The following is a 16,109-nucleotide window of genomic DNA, read 5'->3' on the forward strand; positions in this document are numbered from 1 at the left end:
TCTTTTTATGTTAAGATGTCCAGAAGCTTTTTTGTTGTAAGTAAATAAGATAAAAAACAGACACAGCACTTTGAATTCCTTGCCTGTACTTGGTGTCTTGCCGCCGAAACTTTTTCTGGCGTCTTGGACCATTGGCTTCATTGCCATTTGCTTGTGGCTTCAACTCTGTCTCCAAAGTTAATTATTAAAGGAGCATTTCTGGAGAAGAATCCATGCTTTCTTTCCTCTTCTAGTGGGAGCCCTGCACCCTTTCATGTTGAAGGCTTGTCCTTTGCAGCTTTAGAGCTGCTTAGCTGAAAAGTAAAAAGATGTTCTTAGGTACATGCAAATTTTATAGCAATTTAATGTTATTTAATGACAGTATTACTACATTACAGTGGCAGTGTGGCAACATAAAATTAGAATGAACTCTGTGAGGAACATTTCTGAGTTAGATTTTGTACACATATATATATTATAAACATGTTCCAGACTAGCTTGTGATTATCTGAATATATCTGATAAATTGTTGATAACAGTATATTAATTTCAGTTTGTTATTATCTGATAAATTGTTAACAAAGCTGCAGTTAAACTGTCGTTAACAGTAGCTTTGTTGGAGCTTGTTTTTAAGTGTCTTACCACCTTATAAAGTAGACTTTTTCTGATGTTATTCCATGCAGTGTAATGTATAATTTCGCCAAAGTTAGTTTACCGATTACCTGGACTGTTTCCTAGTTCGTCTAGTATTTTTTTTTACTGGTCTTAGAAACATTGTTTTTGTTTTTTTTTTTGAGATGGAGTCTTGCTCTTTCACCCAGGCTGGAGTGTACTGGCGCGATCTCGGCTCACTGCAACCTCCGCCTCCCGGGTTCATGCCTTTCTCCTCCCTCAGCCTCCTGAGTAGCTGGGACTACAGGCACCCGCCCCTACGCCCGGCTAATTTTTTGTATTTTTAGTAGAGACGGGGTTTCACCGTGTTAGCCAGGATGGTCTTGATCTCCCGACCTCGTGATCCGCCTGCCTCGGCCTCCCAAAGTGCTGGGATTACAGGCGTGAGCCACCACGCCCGGCCCAGAATCAGTGTTAAAGAAAATAACTCAGCCTGTGATTAACCATAGGCGTATGGTCTTTGGGAGTGGGGGCTAAGAGGCCATAGCTGTTTTTCATTAATCATTATATTTTTATAGGTTTGAAAACTGGGCATGTCTCAGAGGGCCTATTTATTTTAGTAAAACATCACTTTGTTTACATTTAAACTTATTTTAAAAATATGTGGCCATAAAATCAAATATAAATAAATTCATGCAAGTTACAGAAGAGGGCATTTATATCAATACATTCCCTTTATATCCCAAATATAAAGTTGGGATTGACTGGAAGGGGACATGAGAGAACTTGAACTTGAGGGACATGAAAATGTTACTTGGCTGTTTGGCATTTGGTAACTTTTGTCAAAATTCCTCATGTTGAACTCTTAAGATCCGTGCCACCTCACTGTATATAAATTATACTTCAATTTAACAAATAAATATAAACCAGGTCGTTTTACTTTTCTTGAATGGCATACTTTGGACAAGTCACTTAACATTTTTTATTTACAAAGTCTATAAACAGTGTAACTATAATGAATTTCACTGTAGAATTTTTTTCATTGGTTAGATCAGTGTTATTTTCTAACTCAAATGTCAGCTGTAGAAAATAGATGTGTCTCAATATACTCTGATAATGCCCTTCCTCACAGTGATTTAAATTTTACAGTTAACACTATGTATTCTCATTTCAGGTTTACTATGCAAAAAAGAAGCGAAGACACCAACAGGGCCAGGGAGACGATTCTAGTCATAAGAAGGAACGGAAGGTTTACAATGATGGTTATGATGATGATAACTATGATTATATTGTAAAAAACGGAGAAAAGTGGATGGATCGTTACGAAATTGACTCCTTGATAGGCAAAGGTTCCTTTGGACAGGTAATTTAATGGAAAATGCTGAATTTCATTAGTTAGAAAGAACTTCTTAGTGAATCTTGTTAACAGCCCTTCCCTCAAGAGTGTACTTTTAATATTTGCAAATAGAGCTCAGCAGTGGATATGCAAGTATTTGGATGACCATAATTCTTTAAAGGTAGTGATACTGCATCAGTAATAAAAACTCCTTAGACTTCTAAAAACTTTTATGGCTACCGAGTACTTATTTTACTAATGACTGGTGAATTTTAATCACTTAATAGATAGTATTGCCTCTTTGTTATGTGCCTTGTATAGTCGGTAGATGATTGTTAATTACATATGCTAGAGATATTTACCTTCTTGTCTGATAGACCACTTCAAAGAGAAAAGAATTACCATGTTCAGGTGGCACAGTGGGAGGCCACTCACTTTTCAGGAGGCTTTGGAAAGCTGAGGGTTGTTCCCTGGCTTTTTCTCCCACTTCATGTTGTAACTGTACCAGACCTCTAAGCAGGCAGGCAGTCTTAGTCTCTTGTATCAGTCGCACTAAAACCAAGAGTTTTGGGTCTTTCTCCTTGTACTTTATTTATTTATTTAGAGACAGACTTGCACTCCTATCACCCAGGCTGGAGTGCAGTGGTGCACTCTCGGCTCACTGCAACTTCCATTTCCCAGGTTCAAGTGATTCTCATGCCTCAGCCTCCCAAGTAGCTGGGATTACAGGTGTGTGCCTGTAACCACACCTGGCTTTTTGTATTTTTAGTAGAGACAGGGTTTCACCATGTTGGCCAGGCTGGTCTCAAACTCCTGACCTCAGGTAATCCACTCACATTGGCCTCCCAAAGTGCTGGGATTTCAGGCGTGAGCCACCATGCCTGGCCTCCTTTTGTATTTTTAAAAAGATTTTTTCGGGTCGGGTGTGGTGACTCACACCTATAATCACAGCACTTTGGGAGTCTGAAGCAGAAGGATCATCTGAGCCCAGTAATTCCAGAACAGCCTGGGCAACATAGCAAGACCTTGTCTCTATTTAAACAAAAAAAAATGTTAGGGGGATCTCTGGCTGTGGTCCCCCAGCTGTTCCCAGTTGTAAGTCCTGCTGTCACATTGAGTCACAGAGCTGTGTTTTGTTTGAAGTGTGATTTGCTGATAATCCCATTCTCCGCTGCCTTGCAACCCTTGTGGAATGAGATGGTTATTAATCTGCAGTCCAAACTTTTGACTTTTCAATGAAGAGGATAGAATGGGAATCAAAATGACTTTTCCTAAATTGCCTTTTGTTGTTTTTTGTTTTCTTAAACTATGCAATCTGCATGTGCTTGCTTCTCTGTTCCTGCCCTGAGAGAACACAAAATACATGCTCCTTTTTAACGTGTGAGGAAAAAGTCATCATGCTTAAAACAGAAAGTGTACTGTATTATCAGGGGAAATTCAGCCAGATATCAGGCAAAATTCACCCCAGATATTTCATGTAGGTTCTTTTCTGTTTTCCCTAAGCGTCGGCCGGTTTGAGAAATAAAGGGACAGAGTACAAAAGAGAGATATTTTAAAGCTGGGCGTCTGGGGGAGACATAACATGTCGGTAGGTTCTGTGATGCCCCACAAGCCGCAAAACCAGCAAGTTTTTGTTAGGGATTTTCAAAGGGGAGGAGTGTACAAATAGGGTGTGGGTCACAGAGATCACATGCTTCACAAGGTCATAGAATATCACAAGGCAAATGGAGGCAGGGCCAGATCACAGGACCACAGGACAGGGGCGAAATTAAAATTGCTAATGAAGTTGCGAGCACCATTGTCATTGATAACATCTTATCAGGAGACAGGGTTTGAGAGCAGACAACCGGTCTGACCAAAATTTATTAGGCGGGAATTTCCTTGTCCTAATAAGCCTGGGGGCGCTATGGGAGACTGGGGCTTATTTCATCCCTACAGTCTCAACCATAGAAGATGGCCACACCCAAGGGGGCCATTTCAGAGACCTACCCTCTGGGGCACATTCTCTTTCTCGGGTATGTTCCTTGCTGAGAAAAAGAATTCAGTGATATTTCTCCCATTTGCTTTTGAAGGAAGAGAAATATGGCTCTGTTCCGCCCAGGTCACCGGTCAGAGTTTAAGATTATCTCTCTTGTTCCCTGAACATTGCTGTTATCCTGTTCTTTTTTCAAGGTGCCCAGATTTCATATTGTTCAAACACACATGCTCTACAATTTGTGCATTTAACACAATCATCACAGGGTCCTGAGGCGACATACATCCTCCTCAGCTTACAAAAATGATGGGATTAAGAGATTAAAGACAGGCATAGGAAATCACAAGGGTATTGATTGGGGAAGTGATAAGTGTCCATGAAATCTTCACAATTTATGTTTAGAGATTGCAGTAAAGACAGGCATAAGAGATTATAAAAGTATTAATTTGGGGAACTAATAAATGTCCATGAAATCTTCACAATCCACATTCTTCTGCCATGGCTTCAGCCGGTCCCTCCGTTCGGGGTCCCTGACTTCCTGCAACACTGTATGTCATTAGCAGCCACAGGTCTAAATCCAGAAAAATAAACGTGTAAGCAAATATGAACATTTGTGTTAGACCTGTGTCACTCCAGAGTGGCCCTGCCAGTCCCTGATGTCACGTGTATATGTCTTCCCATGATTTGAAAGAATTTTGGTAATTACACATAATCCAGGGACTTTTTCCTTGAATTATAACCTCTTTTTCTTCTGAGGGGTTTTTCAGTGCTTTGGGAGTCCTATGTTTTTTATGTTTTGTTTTTTGTTTTATTTTTAAGAGACAGGGTCTCACTGTATCAGCCTGGCAGGAGTGCAGTGGAGTAGTGATCATGGTTCACTGCCTCAACCTCTTGGGCTCAAGTGATCCTCCCGCTTCAGCCTCTAGAGTAGCTGGGACTACAGGCACATGCCACCATGCCTGGCTAATTTGTTGTTTTTTTGTAGAGGAGAGGTCTTACTGTGTTGCCCAGGCTGGTCTTGAACTCGTGGGCTCAACCAGTCCTCCCATCTCAGCTTCCCACAGTGCTGAGATTATAGGCCTGAGCCACCACACCTGGCCTGGGAGTCCCTCTTGATTAAGGTCTTCTGTTAGTCCGAAGCAGCTTCTCTGTCAGCCTCTTAAGGAAACGCATTTGTGAGGCCCAGTCCTTAACTAAGGGTGTGAATACCCTCTACTGGTTCCCAACCGGGCTACACAGCAGGAGGTGAGTGGTCAGCAAGCATTACCGCCTGAGCTCTGCCCCGTCAGATCAGCAGCAGCGTTAGATTCTCAAAGGAGCTCAAACCCTATTGTGAACTGTGCATGCAAGGGACCTAGGTTCTGTGCTCCTTATGAAAATCTAATGCCTGATGATGTGAGGCAGAACAGTTTGATCCCCAAACCATCCACCTCACCCCTACCTACCCTGGCCGTGAAAAAATTGACTGCTGCTCTAGACCTGGAGAGTGCTACCTCTGCCATGGAAACTTCACTAATGTTTGGGCAGTTGCACTCAATAGGTCACTTTTTGTTTGAGATGGAGTTTTGCTTTTGTTGCCCGGGCTGGAGTGCAATGGTGCGATCTTGGCTCACTGCACCCTCCGCCTTCTGGGTTCAGGTGATTCTCCTGCCTCAGCCTCTTGGGTAGCTGGGATTGCAGGCGCCCCCCACCACACCTGGCTAATTTTTGTATTTTTAGTAGAGGTGGGATTTCACCATGTTGGTCAGGCTGGTCTCAAACTCCTTACCTCAGGTGATCCGCCTGCCTTGGCCTCCCAAATCATGCTGGGATTACAGGCATGAGCTGCTGCGCAGGGCCTAATAGGTTACTTTCTAACTTTCCTGACATCTACCATGCAAATTGTAGCCATACAGGCTGCTCTCTAAGCTGATTTGCCCCTGATGACTCAGTCTTTGTGCTCATAGTTAGGTTTTTCTTCTCCCCTTCACCTTAGTTTTCTCATACTCAGATTCCACAGAACAAGTGAGCACAGGAACCCTGTGACGATAGAGTCCTGTTTGACGTTGAACTCCTTTTTCCCAGGGCAGACTGATACTTCCCCTCTTGGGCTGAGGTGTTGTGCAGTGTCCACGTTGAGGTTCAGGTCCTGTCCCTCACCAGAATAATGTCTTCTGTATAGACTTGGTCAGACTTTCTCCACATTCTGTGTCAGGTTATTGTCAAATAAGGAATTTCTCCATTTCCGTAGCCAATACTTATCAATCCTGATTGCGTATTGAAATTTCTTGGGGAGCTTACCCAAAAAATTACTGATGTCTGGGCTCCAGACCAGCTAAATTCTCTAGGCATTGCTGTAAAAGAAAAAAAAAACACCTTATTAAATTTGTAATTCATGGTCAAAAACTGGCAGTTAGCCCATTAACTGTTTGGCAAGTCAGTAGATACTTGGGCCCCCATGAGTGTCCTTTATCCTGCAGCCCATCAGGATCTGGGCACTGAACTGCAACTCTTAGTGCAGTCAGTACATCCAGTGAAACAGAAGCATATCAGAACCCCTTGGCTACATGTTTACAAGGGTAGCCTCTGTTATAAAAGACCACAGATAGTGTCTTTTAGAATTGAGTGAAACCAGAGATTAGTGCATTTTTTATTCCAAGTTTGATTTCAGTTGAGCCATTCAGAATCTGTCACGGTAGATTTAGCCTTGACTGATGAAGATCTGAGAACATACGTTCCATCTCTTCCTGACCTTGTGGTTTCATCCTGCACCTTGGAATCATTTGGAGTTCCTTCCCCATCCCCAGGCTTTTTGAATGTGCTAGAAAATGTATCTAAAATAATTACTTATTCAGACAATGTATAGTATTATAAATGTAACTTCTGTTTTATTAGTTGAAATGGTTGTCACTGGTTAATAAGATAACATTTACTTATATATTGATTTTGTAATGTTTATGTAAATCTTTTATAGTAGTATGAACCTCGTTTTAAATGAGTCAAATTTCAAGTGAGAGGTGTACATGGTGATGTGTGCTCGTGAATGCTGTGGTTTCCTTAGCAGTAATTCTCATTTTAAAACTATCATAATCCCCCAATTATGGCGTTTGTGGCATTGTGGAACTTTACTGGTAATTTGTGTTTGATTTTTTTTTTAGTCTAAACCAATTTTTCTTTTATATACTTAGGTTTTTATGTATGAAAATCTAATTGAAAGTTAGAAAGTTATCTGAAGCCTTCTGCCAATAAACTTTTAAATATTTCATACATATTAGGGTTCAGGTATCTCATTAAAAGAATAGTTCGATGAGTTGTTTTATAGTGTTACTTAGAAAGATTAAAAAAACCTAAGCATTTGTCAAGAGTCATAGTTCATTTCTGAAGGAGGAAAATAGTTAATCTAATTTGATTAAGAAAATTATCTATTTTGTGGATATTTAGAAATATTGTACAAATGCAAAAAGAAATTCAATTTAAAAGATTGATTTAAAGTTACTGTGTAATAAATGGATATATATTGAATAGAAATAGATGGGATCTCTTCTACTTAGGAAGGTCAGAAAAATAATTATAAAAATGTATAATTGAGAATTAGGTAAAGGTTATAATAAGGTGAATTATAAATTATTGTGAAATTTTTGCAATTAATGAAATAGAGAATTATTCATCTTTCTTCTCTTTTAGGTTGTAAAGGCGTATGATCGTGTGGAGCAAGAATGGGTTGCCATTAAAATAATAAAGAACAAGAAGGCTTTTCTGAATCAAGCGCAGATAGAAGTGCGACTTCTTGAGCTCATGAACAAACATGACACTGAAATGAAATACTACATAGGTAAACAAACAGGCAAACAGCGCAGTGTGCCCCAACCCACACCAAAACTTTGAGTTAATGGTTCTTTTCTATCAAAATATTTTGATTTTATTTTAAAGTGGCTGATTAAAAATTTGTTTATTTCTGTTGGACAGCAAGATTTATATAAGTGACTTGATCTGGTAGTAATAGTCTAAATCTTGGGGAATGTGCCTTCCAGGTAGCATACCATTAGAAACAAACGAGAATAGTGTGTGTGTTTTTTTATTTGCAATTTACTGGTACCATTTGTTTGCTAATGATGCATGTTTATCCATAGGGTCATCTTTCCAGTAACTTTAACCATTTCTAATCTCGCTCAGAAACTAGTTGTGAGCTAGTATGTTGTTAGTGGTTGTGGAACCATTTTTGAGGCATCTGCAACAAGATCTCAGGCTCCTCCCCAGTCTCTTCATCAGCTTGGCAGCATTAGAGGCTATTAGATTTATGACTACAGAAAAGAGATAATAGCCACTGCTTATTGAATTTCTATGACATTCCTTATGCTTTTCTTCCATCATCTGTAATAATTTATAGCAGTCTTATAAGGAAGATGGTAGAATCCTTAAGTTATGGGTGGTTTGTATAAGAAGCCACATACCCAGGGTCATAGGGCTCTGCAGCTAGGATGGGAAGCTACAGTACTTCTGCCTCCCTCCAAAGTCTGTTTCATTCTCACATAGTCTTCCTTCTGAAAACAGAAATAGGAGACAGAAGAATTATGACAATACTGAAGTCTAGGGCCGATTGATAAATGGACAAAATATCTTCTAGTACACCTTCTTTCACAGTATTTTTTAATCAAAGCTAATATGTCAGTGATTGTAAGACACCATCATTTTATGTACCGTCAAGGAAAAAACTGTTAAGTATTCATATAAGATGCCATCAATCGAAGATACAGACCTTAAGATCAGCACAGATCCATAGTCACTTGTGTTCAGAAACGCTGACCTTATTTGATACACGTAAGGCTGAGTTTTATTTAACAGATCTTTTAAGAAAACATTATGATTCTTTGGTTCCCCCCAAAAAGGTAGAAACAAATAACGGATCTTTAAAAGGCGCAAGCTTCAGATTGTTTAGATTTTGTTTGTGAAATACCTCTCATTCTTCATTGTTAAAATATAAAATGAGTTTGTATTAATTTTTCTTAGTTTCTTTATAGATACTGATATAATTCATAATAATACCATTCTTATCTTAAAACCTTGTCACACTCAATGAAACTTTGCTGTTGTTCACTGTCAGTTACAACTTACATGAGGTGACCCATTTCCTTTCAAGGGTTTTAGAAGCACATCAAGGACATTCTAAGGATGATTGACTTACACGGTGGTCTCTGAACATGCCTGCTGCCTTCTCCTCACTCGAGTATTTGCTTAGGGGAGCAGAAAAAATATTGATAGCATTACTGTAACATTTTAATTCTGCTTTATTTAAAAAAGACATAGCTGGCATATAGTTAAGTACTCAAAAATGTTAGCTACTCAGTTATGTATAATGCTAGTATTTTGTTTTGAATAAAGTTGACATTAATGATCATTTTATTAATTGTATTAGTTATTACAGATACTCTTTGGATGAGTTTTTAAATTCTTATTTCAGAAGATGGTGAATGCATAATGTCTCAAGAAACTGAGATTCTGTTTGGAAAACAAAAGAACTTTAGATTAGACAAGTTCATGTCAATTGAATTGATACCTTAAACTTAAGGTATCTGAAAGTCATATTGATTTTTATGATGTAAATTAATTTTAAAGTGATTGATGAGTGTAATTTATTCTGATGAGTTTTATTGTCTTGTCTTTGAACTTTAAAAACATCTATTTCTTTACCATGTAGCCAAATTTCTTATCTGGATTATTTGGTACCTGCCATGGTCTAGTTAAAAGAAAATTTAGTTTAAGTCTACAACAAAGTCTTGTCAGTCCTCCATTCTCCTCAAAATTCGGTTAAGAAGACTGAACAAATACGCTTGTTTGAGCTTTCTTTGACAGTGTCTTTAGTGCTCAGCACATTGTAGATACTAACTAAATGAATAAAGAATTGTGAGGTCAAGTGAAACTGAGTAGATCTTTCATTGGACGAACATTGTGATCACAGAGCTTCTTAAAGGAATTTTTATAATCACATTAGGATTCTGACAGCAGTTACTTTTTGCATTCATTTAGTGGCTCCTGCTTAACCAGGAGATTAAAAGCCATCCATGGACCATGATTGTGAGGTATCATGGAACTATGTTTTTAGTTTTAAACCTATAAACTGAAGTGACTAAGAGCAGATATTTTACATTCTTAGGTAACATTTAAGGATTCCTTTTGTTATTTTTAGTATCGAGTTGTACTGTAGACTCCTATATAGTCATGTAGTTATTTTTATTGTATTACTTATTCTAACTTTAGATCACCTATACCATGAAAGATCTAAAAGCAATATTGATGTCCACTGCTTTGAGGCAGGCAGCCCAGGACATTCCCAGGAAAACACAGTGTATCCACGGTTCTTAGTGATCAGACATTGATTACTATCAGTTTATTCCAGATAGATCTGTAGAGAAACCTCTCATTTTGTAATACTATAAAATAAAATGAAAATCACCTTGACAGATGGGTGTTTTATGTCATTGCAGTTGTGTTACAGGTGCTCAGTTTGGTATATATAAGACTGTTAACAGGGAGGGACAGCACTTTATCGAATAACCTCATCTGACGTGAAGTCAGTGTTAATAGTTAAAGCACAATCTTTGAAGCAATTTAGTGAGTATTCAGCCTTTTTGGAGGGTCAACAGTGATAGCGACCTATGTATTCTATACTGTTTCTCCACTCACAAGCCTCCTCATCATCTCTTCTTGTAGCTGAGCTTTATTTTGAAGTTTTCCAAGCCTTCAGTCTCACACAAGAGTTGTCACTTACCAATTTGATAAACACAGTTAAGTCTTCCAGTACTTTTACCAAAGCATGATTTTCAGACATTTGTTGTATTTGCCTAAAGGGTAAAAAAAAAAAAAAAAAAAAGGCTATCAATGAAAATTGTGACAGAAAATTACCAGTGAAATATAAAGTTCAGCAGTGCAGATACATTTCAAAGCCTACACAGAGGGCTGCCAGCTACAGCATTGTCACAAACCAGAGATCCCAGTAGGTGGAGCTTAGACATAGGAAGTTGTGAGGTAGGGCTCTCAGGAAGTAAAAAGTGCTTTCTTTTATAAATGAAGATAAAATTGCTGAAATATTCTCACTGCTGTTTGTGCATTTGCTACTTATGTTTTCAGATCTGACTTTTAAAGAAACAAGGCATTTTGGTAGCACTGCTTACCTATATCACTTATTGACATATGTTGTGCCCGTTTAATTCAGCAGAAGAGCAACTTAGATATTCTTAACTGATTGAAAACTGCTGTTACTACAAAATGCTGATCTCCAAACTTTAACTGAACTCTGCATTTGATGTTATAATGTTATAGATCATTTGAGAGTGCATGTGTTTGTTACTCTCAGTTTATTGGTATATATAATTTAAAATGAAACTGTTTTCTCTTTCAGTGCATTTGAAACGCCACTTTATGTTTCGAAACCATCTCTGTTTAGTTTTTGAAATGCTGTCCTACAACCTCTATGACTTGCTGAGAAACACCAATTTCCGAGGGGTCTCTTTGAACCTAACACGAAAGTTTGCGCAACAGATGTGCACTGCACTGCTTTTCCTTGCGACTCCAGAACTTAGTATCATTCACTGTGATCTAAAACCTGAAAATATCCTTCTTTGTAACCCCAAACGCAGTGCAATCAAGATCGTTGACTTTGGCAGTTCTTGTCAGTTGGGGCAGAGGGTAAGTATTATTTCAGAACTTGTGAATTAAATAGAAATTAAATAGAAGTAGGTAGGACAGTGTAGGTAATAGGTTGGCGCAAAAGTAATTGCGGTTTTTGCCATTGCAGTTGCCATTTTTGCAGTGGCAAAAACCGCAATTACTTTTGCGCCAACCTAATAGATATTTGAAATGTTAATAAGGTGTATACCATTTAGAGGCAATTACAGGATGCTTATTTATCTTTAAAATGTAGCACTTAATTACCTTGTGTTGATATCTGTTTTGGGGAAATACCTTTTAAAATGCAATTAGCAATACTTTGAGTCAAAAGACATTGATTTTTTGAAATGGGTATATTTAAAATTGTATGTATGCTAAAAGATTAAGGGAGAGAATAGGAGATGGAATGATTAAATATTAGGGGATTTGTAACTATATTTCCCAAGTAAAGGTTTTAGTATAAATTTTGGGACTTTTCAGTACTAGAACATTGAATCTGTGCTGTCAAATACTTCTCTGAAGATGGATCAAGATAAATCTTTTTTCTCAAAAACTGATGGTTCAAAAAAATGCAGGTAATTTTGCATTAGTCATGGTATTAAGTATAGAAAATTCAGTTGATAGACTTACTTGTTTTGATAAATAAGTTTGTCTTATTTTCCCCACTCTTATTTAAAATTTGCATAAATTCTGACACATATCCAAGCTGGTTTTTTTCAGACTGCTAAAAACAGATGTGTTCGTAGTGCTGATAAGTTTAGCTGATTTAAGAAAGCAGTTTTTTCCTGTCATTCTTCCAGCATTATGAAAACTACTCTAACAGCATTGTTTTATGTATAAAATAGAAGTAATAGGGGTCTCCTCTTGAAAGGAATTAGTGTCACCATTTGATAATATTTTACTCATTTTAAACACTATTGTTTTTGCTTTAAGTATTGAAACTGTATTTCTTCTGTTTTAAAGAAACCCAACTAACATGCAGATGTTAATTTTTCATACTGACTTTTCTGTTTATTTTTCCAAATTAGTGAAATTTTCTGTCCTGTCCTACTTTTGTCCAGGTTTTAACTATAACAGATTAATTTAATCATAAGGATTTATAGCCAATTAATAGGACTGTCTTTTTGTTATTTTCTGCAACTTCTCTTATGGTAGTGATGCTATCGAATGTTAAAGTAATTTTTAAGAATTGGAGTAGGGAGCAAAGTTTGCAGTTTTAGATGCTTTCAAAAAATCGAGATGCTCGTAGTTAATATGAGATAGAGTATATTGTGAATGAAAAATACATGCCCATCTTGACAGTAATTTGAACAGATTATAGAGTTGGGAAATTTTTCCCCTATTTAAGCCAAGTTATGTATTTTGTCCTAATATTAAACATTATTATTTCTGTCTAGCCAAAATGAGCCAGTTATCCCTACAGTAAGTTTTTAACTATTCAAGTTCATTAGCATCACATGGGAAGTTATTTCTAAAATAGACCTGCAGTGGCCCTGCCCCTAGACCTGCTGGATTAGAATCAGAAGGTGGTAGGGCAAGTGTGTTTTGGGGAAAGCAACTGCTTTAAACAAATTAGATAGGGAGGAGACAAAGTTCTTGGCATAAGCTGTGAAATAAAAGTCTCAGGAGTGGTGAGTGTTCGGGCCTAGGGAATTAACAATGGTATTGGCTTATAAAAACCATGGAAATGTAATACTTCTTCCCAGTTCTTTTAAATTAGACTTTCTTCTCATAGTTCCTTAAGGTTGGTTGACCTGCCTGTGGAGGCCTGAGATTGTTCTCAAAGACTTGGCTGGAGGTTTCAGTGGGAACCACAGAAAATTTCATGAGCTTTCTGGCTGCATGGTTTGCGTGTTAGGAAATTTAGTTAGGATTTTATTTCTTTCCCCCTTTTAATAAGTGAAACAAATTGGTCTCTGAAGACGTCTTAACATTACTTCATTGAAAATAGTCCATTTCAGGATTGTCTTTCTCTAAGAAGTCTTGGATGGAGGTAGAGAGAGAAGAGGAGAGAAGAAGCTATTGGTCAGAGACAGCTCTCAATTGAATCTTTATGTGGCAGTGTTTCTGGGATTTATCTGTGAGACAGCAAGGGTACAAATATCTGAATCTTAAATTATATTATATTGAAGTTACTTGACTTTTAACGCTGAGAAATACATTGTTTGGGTTAATTTAAATACTATTTAGTTGTAAAGTTAGTGGTAAACTGAGTGCCAGCCATAGTAGGAAGAAATAATTATTAGGGAAATACATTGTTTTCAATAGTGTTTTTTTTTCTAGTGAGGCATAATTGTTTTAAGAAATATCATGATGACTAGGTAGGATTAGACTAAATGAAAGGGCTTGAATCTTTATGTATTATGCATTTCACAGTCAGATTAACCAATCCCTCGAAATGTTTAGTTCTTTAAGCCATATTCGTAGTCTAATGTTGAAGTTAATCAATGGAACCCTAATTTAGGAATTAGCCAATTCTTTTCTGTTAATATCAGATCAGTGTTTTTAATCCAATGCTGACTGCAGTTTTAAGCAATTGAAGTAATGCTATTTTGAAATGTATTTCAGATATACCAGTATATTCAGAGTCGCTTTTATCGGTCTCCAGAGGTGCTACTGGGAATGCCTTATGACCTTGCCATTGATATGTGGTCCCTCGGGTGTATTTTGGTTGAAATGCACACTGGAGAACCTCTGTTCAGTGGTGCCAATGAGGTAAATGATGTAGTGCTTTACAAATTCTGTTTTCATAATTGCTTTTCGTCTTTCATCTATGACAGTGTAATTTAAAAGTTGTTTTTAGGCAAAGATGTCTACTGAATCATTCAACTGTGAGTCAGTTTGAATATACCTATTTTTCATATTTGTCAGTTGTCATATTAGTTTAGAATTAGGAGATAGGAGTAGGATATTTTAATCTACTCATGAAGGAGAACAGTTAGAAAGTGTTAAGTATTTTGGCATACATTTTACAGGTTTTAGATACGATAACAGAAAGCTTAAAGATGATAATGAAGGAATGAAGGCCATCCTGAAGAGTGATGCAAACATCACTCTAAATTTTGAGATTATGATTTGGAGTTGAAGAGGTAATGATCAGTAGGATTGATGGATACTCAGTCTGAATAATGTAGAGTAAACTAGATTATAGGATTGTAGGGCTACAGAGACTGTGCAATTGTATAGTCTACAGGTTTTCAGTCTATGTTCTGGAAGATTTTTCAAGGTCAGAGGCAGTGAATGGGAGGGCAGGGACAGGCCACATTTCCCTGCAGTCAGAGAAATTAGACTTTCATTGTTTTAAAAACTGTTCACCTGTGGGGTTTTGTTTGTTTTTTAAAAGAAAAATTGACAATTTGCACATCTTGATCAATCTATTTATAAATGAGAAGAGAAAGGCCAAAGGCATTAATGACTTGTACCGGATTACGCAGCTGTTAATAGGTGGTGTCAGAAACTTGTTTCTTCCATCCTTCCTTTTAATTCTTCTTTTTTTTTTTTTCCCGGAGATGGAGTCTTGCTCTGTCGCTCAGGCTGGAGTATAGTGGCGCAATCTTGTCTCCCAAGTAGCTGGAATTACAGGCAAGCGCCACTACGCCTGGCTAATTTTTGTATTTTTGCTAGAGTTGATGTTTCACCATGTTGGCCAGGCTGCTCTCGAACTCCTGACCTCAAGTGGTCTGCCCGTCTCAGCCTCCCAGAGTGCTGAGATTACAGGCGTGAGCCACTGTGCCCGGCCCCTTTTAATTCATTTCAGCTTGAACTGGTGAGCTACTCTTTGATAGTAACTGCCATAGTTTGTTTTTGTTTTAGTATAAATCTTACTGTGTAAATTAGTATCTTTCTTGGGCTTAAACAATAGTAAAAAAAACTTTGCCATGTTACTCATTGTAAAGGCCGAGGTCCTTTGAGTAGCCCACAGATTGCTACTCCCTCTGATGCCAGTTCTCTCACCACCACCTGGTTTCTCCTTCTCCCCTCACTCTGTGGTCCGCACACAGCTTTCTCTGTGGTCCCTTGAAAACGCCAGCTACAGGCCCATAGCCCTTTGTATTTCTTCTTTCCTGTGCCTAAAATGCTCTTTTCTGAGATAGTCTTTTGCTGATGTTAGTGTTTGCTCTGATGTTGCATTCTCGGTGAAACCATATACCCCACGTATGGTTGCAGTACCCCTTCTCCTCATCCCATAGTTCTTAGCCAGCATCTGACATCATGTATTTAATTATTTATTGATAATGCCGGGCGCAGTGGCTCACGCCTGTAATCGCAGCACTTTGGGAGGCTGAAGCAGGCAGATCACTTGAGGTCAGGAGTTCGAGACTGGCCCTGCCAACATGGTGAAACCCCATCTCTACCAAAAATAGAAAAATTAGCCTAGCGTGGTGTTGCGTGCCTGTAATCCCAGTTACTTGGGAGGCTGAGGCAGGAGAATGGCTTGAACCCAGGAGGCGGAGCTTGCAGTGAGCCGAGATCACGCCACTGCCCTCTAGCTTGGCAGACAGAACAAGACTCCATTAAAAAAAAAAAAAAAACAAAAAACACGTGTGTGTGTATATGTATTTC

The 16,109-nt window shown here is 38.1% G+C and overlaps 1 protein-coding gene across 18 annotated transcripts in view; it reads left to right on the forward strand.

Annotated features, from left to right (window-relative positions):
• The window catches only part of DYRK1A (dual specificity tyrosine phosphorylation regulated kinase 1A), a 148,853-nt gene that overhangs the window by 112,555 nt on the left and 20,189 nt on the right, over positions 1-16,109 (forward strand). For all 18 annotated transcript variants that reach the window (XM_063720897.1, XM_063720896.1, XM_054542516.2 and 15 more), the window contains 4 exons: positions 1,766-1,954; positions 7,566-7,713; positions 11,278-11,564; positions 14,115-14,261. In XM_063720897.1, coding sequence (XP_063576967.1) covers positions 1,766-1,954; positions 7,566-7,713; positions 11,278-11,564; positions 14,115-14,261 — 771 coding nt within the window. The remainder of the gene's footprint in view (positions 1-1,765; positions 1,955-7,565; positions 7,714-11,277; positions 11,565-14,114; positions 14,262-16,109) is intronic.

The sequence above is a fragment of the Pongo abelii genome, chromosome 22 (genome assembly GCF_028885655.2).
Source record: "Pongo abelii isolate AG06213 chromosome 22, NHGRI_mPonAbe1-v2.0_pri, whole genome shotgun sequence".
Taxonomy (NCBI): domain Eukaryota; kingdom Metazoa; phylum Chordata; class Mammalia; order Primates; family Hominidae; genus Pongo; species Pongo abelii.